Source organism: Aegilops tauschii, chromosome 3 (genome assembly GCF_002575655.3).
Source record: "Aegilops tauschii subsp. strangulata cultivar AL8/78 chromosome 3, Aet v6.0, whole genome shotgun sequence".
NCBI lineage: Eukaryota > Viridiplantae > Streptophyta > Magnoliopsida > Poales > Poaceae > Aegilops > Aegilops tauschii.
Genome location: NC_053037.3, coordinates 355,657,038 through 355,660,682, shown reverse-complemented (window position 1 = coordinate 355,660,682; position 3,645 = coordinate 355,657,038). Strand labels below are relative to the sequence as shown.

General features: G+C 61.2%; 1 protein-coding gene across 1 annotated transcript; it reads left to right on the top strand.

Moving 5' to 3' along the window:
• The first annotated feature begins 374 nt into the window (after positions 1 to 374).
• LOC141042946 (uncharacterized) lies at positions 375 to 3,325 on the top strand. Its single transcript, XM_073511855.1, has 4 exons — positions 375 to 1,701; positions 1,804 to 1,995; positions 2,346 to 2,650; positions 2,867 to 3,325. The coding sequence occupies exons 1-4, from the start codon at positions 375 to 377 to the stop codon at positions 3,323 to 3,325; spliced, it is 2,283 nt and encodes a 760-aa protein (XP_073367956.1).
• The last annotated feature ends 320 nt before the right edge of the window (positions 3,326 to 3,645 follow it).

The following is a 3,645-nucleotide window of genomic DNA, read 5'->3' as shown; positions in this document are numbered from 1 at the left end:
CTTGGGAGACAAGACACCGGTCGCACTCCTTATATATATATATATATATATATATATATATATATATATATATATATATATATATATATATATATATATATATATATATGCGCGTCTAGTGCACGATCAATCAATTATCGATGCACCAAATCAATCTTTACATGGTATCTATCGCAAGTCGATCTCCCCGCTTCCGCCCTAGCCGCCGCCGCCGCCGCAATCTGCCACCGGCGCTATCCACCTCTCCGTCGCGCCGCCCTCCCGCCGCGCCACCCTCTCCACCCGGCCGCGCGCGCCCTCCCGCCGCGCCGCCCGATCCACCCCGCCGCACCGCCCTCCTGCCGCGCCGCCCCCTACACCACCTCCTCGCCGCCATGTCGTCCAACGCCTCCACCTACTCCAACCCCTTCGCCGTCGACCCTGCGGAAATCCGCGACATCAACGTCCATGCACGCGTTCCCCTCGTCCTCGACGCCTCCAACTCCACGTATTTCGCGTGGAAGACGTACTTTACGCTGCTCTTCCGCGAGAACAACCTCGTGGATCATGTGGATGGCACAGTTGACTCCCGCGCCATGGTGGATGACGCCGAGTGGACCACGATCGACGCCACCATCATCCGGTGGTTCTTCACCACCATCTCCAAGGACCTGTTCCACACGGTCGTGAGCGCCGGTGACGACGCCCGCGCCTTGTGGGTCAAGCTGAACGGCCTCTTCACCGACAACAAGCTTCAGCGCCGCGTTTTTTTGCAGCAGGAATTTTTTGACTGTCACCAGGTTGAACAGTCCATTGATGACTACTGCCGCCGCCTGAAGACGTTGGCGGATGAGCTCCGCGACATTGGCGCCAAGGTTGATGACGACCTCCTCCTCAGCACGCTCACCGACGGCCTCAACGAGGACTTCGGCAACACCGCCTCCAACCTCACCTTGATGCCGGAGCCCTCCTTTCCCAAGTATGTGGCGTACTTGCGGTTGGAGGAGCGCCAGATGAAGGGGGTCAAGAAGCGTGTGCAGCATCACGCCCTCGCCGCCGGCACCTCCCGTGGCGCCCCACCACCGGCCGCATCACCAGCGCCGCGCCAGCAGCCGCCGCCCCCCGCGCCTCCGGGGTACTTCCCCCTGCCGCCCGCGCCCCCCGCCCCTCCCGCTGCCCCCCAGCAGCCCGGTGGCGGCCGCCGCGGGGGCGGCCGCAAGCAGCAACAGGCGCCGGGGGGGGGGGGGCTCATCAACAACATCAGCAGGTCAACTCCGTGGACGTACGGCACCAACCCGTGGACCGGCGTTGTCCACGCGTACTTGATGCCGGTCCCTCGGGCTCCCGCTTCGGGCATCCTTGGGCCTCGTCCAGCGAGCCATCAGGCCCTCTTCGCCGCGCAGAACGCCGCTCCCTACAGCGGCTATGGTGCCGCGCCTCAGCCCGCGCCCGCCTACGGGGCCACGCCTGCCTACGGCGCCGCCGCCGCGCCGGCCTACGGCGCTCCCCCCGCGCCGGCCTACGGGGGGTTTTACCCTCCTCAGGTGCCGCCGCCGTGGCACCCGGCCCTTCTCGCTGCCCTGCGCTCCGCCCCGTCACCGAGTTCCTACGGTGGTGGTGGTGACTGGTACATGGACTCGGGCGCCACCGCTCACATGACTGCTCATCCCGGTAACCTCACGTCTGCCACTCCTGTTCATACTCCTACTCGCATCACCGTTGGTAACGGTTCCTCTCTACCCATTACACATGTCGGTAATATGTCGTTTCCTTCTACTTCTACTCCCGTTAACATGTCTAATGTTTTTGTGTCTCCCACCTTAGTCACTAATCTACTTTCTGTTCGTCGTCTTGCTCGTGAGAATCCTATAACTGTTGAATTTGACGATATTGGCTTTTCTGTGAAGGACGCCTATACATGGATGGTACTCCACCGATGTGACAGCCCGGACGAGCTTTACCCGGTGCATCCCTCCGGCGCCGCCACCACCTGTCGTCCCGCCGCCTTCGCCGCTAGTATCGATCTCTGGCACGCCCGCCTCGGTCACCCCAACTCCACCGTTATGCGTCAGATTCTTCAGAGTTTTTCTTTCTCATGTAATAAGGTTGACGACCACACTTGTGAGGCTTGCCGTCTTGGCAAGCACGTTCGTCTCCCCTTTAGCGAGTCTACAAACATTTCCACCTTTCCGTTTCAGTTATTGCATAGTGATGTTTGGACGTCCCCGGTTGCGAGTAACACGGGCTATCTATACTATTTGGTGATATTGGATGATTTTACCCATTATGTGTGGACATTTCCTCTTTGTCGCAAATCCGACGCTCTCGCCACACTCACAGCTTTTTATTCATATGTCACCACACAGTTCGTCGTCCCATTCTCGCCTTGCAAACTGACAACGGCAAGGAGTTTGACAACGTTGCCGTCCGCAATCTTCTTGCGTCGCATGGCACCATTTTTCGCCTCACTTGTCCCTACACGTCACAACAGAATGGTCGCGCCGAGCGCGTCATTCGCACCCTTAATGACTGTGTCCGCACGTTGCTCTTCCACTCCTACGTGCCTCCTCGGTTCTGGCCGGACGCGCTCGCGACCGCCAGCCTTCTCATTAACATTCGCCCGTGTCGTTCGCGCTGGAACTACACTCCTCACCAGCTCCTCTTCGGCGCGGTTCCATCTTATGATGGTCTTCGCATTTTTGGGTGTCTCTATTATCCTAGCACTGCGTCCACTGCTCCTCACAAACTCGCTCCCCGGTCGCTTCCATGCATCTTCCTTGGTTATCCTCCCAACACCAAAGGTTACCGGTGCTATGATCCAGTGTCCCACCACGTTTTCACTTCGCGGCATGTGTACTTTGATGAGTTGGTGTTCCCGTTTTAGCAGGTACCGTCACCCTCGGCGTCTCCCGCGGCGCGGTTCGCCCCTGCCTCCTCCTCTGGCGAACCGACCAGCCGCGCACTAGGCTCGGCCCTGCCCGCGCTCCCCGCGCCGGCGGCCCCCACCGCGGCCCCCTTGGCAGGCCCCGTCGCCGCGGCCTCCTCGGCCGCCCCCGTCGCCGCGGCTCCCTCGGCGGCCCCTGCCGCGGCCCCCTCGGCGGCCCCCGCCGCGGCCCACTTGGCCGCCCCCGTCGTCGCGGCTACACCCCTCACCGGTGTGGTCACTCGGGCTCGGACTGGGACACCTCGTCCTAGCACGCGCTACACGTCTGACGAGTACGCGTCTGCTGCATCTACCTCGGCACCGTCTCCCCTCCCCACCTCCGCTCGCGCAGCTCTTCGGGATCCGAACTGGCTTGCTGCGATGCGTGAGGAGTTTGACGCCCTGCAGTGCAACCGTACGTAGCAGCTTGTTCCGCGGCCTCCCCGTGCCAATGTGATCACTGGCAAGTGGGTCTTCCGCCACAAGACTCGCCCCGACGGCTCTCTCGAGCGCTACAAGGCGCGTTGGGTGGTGCGCGGCTTTCGCCAGCGTGCCGGCGTGGACTTCACCGACACCTTCGCCCCGGTTGTCAAACCGGGCACGATTCGCGCTGTCCTCCAGCTTGCTGTTTCTCGCGCCTGGCCAGTTCACCAGCTCGATGTGTCTAATGCTTTTTTGCAAGGCCATCTCGACGAGCAGGTGTTCTGTCAACAGCCTACTGGTTTCGTCGACACTGTGACGCC

What these genes read in the sequence shown, in the direction of transcription:
- LOC141042946 (XM_073511855.1), top strand. Translation starts at nt 375, where the DNA reads ATGTCGTCCAACGCCTCCACCTACTCCAACCCCTTCGCCGTCGACCCT. An exon ending in TCCCGCCGCCTTCGCCGCTA is followed by an intron (nt 1,996 to 2,345) that starts GTATCGATCTCT and finishes GTCACCACACAG; the next exon opens with TTCGTCGTCCCATTCTCGCC. An exon ending in ACCAGCTCCTCTTCGGCGCG is followed by an intron (nt 2,651 to 2,866) that starts GTTCCATCTTAT and finishes CCGTTTTAGCAG; the next exon opens with GTACCGTCACCCTCGGCGTC.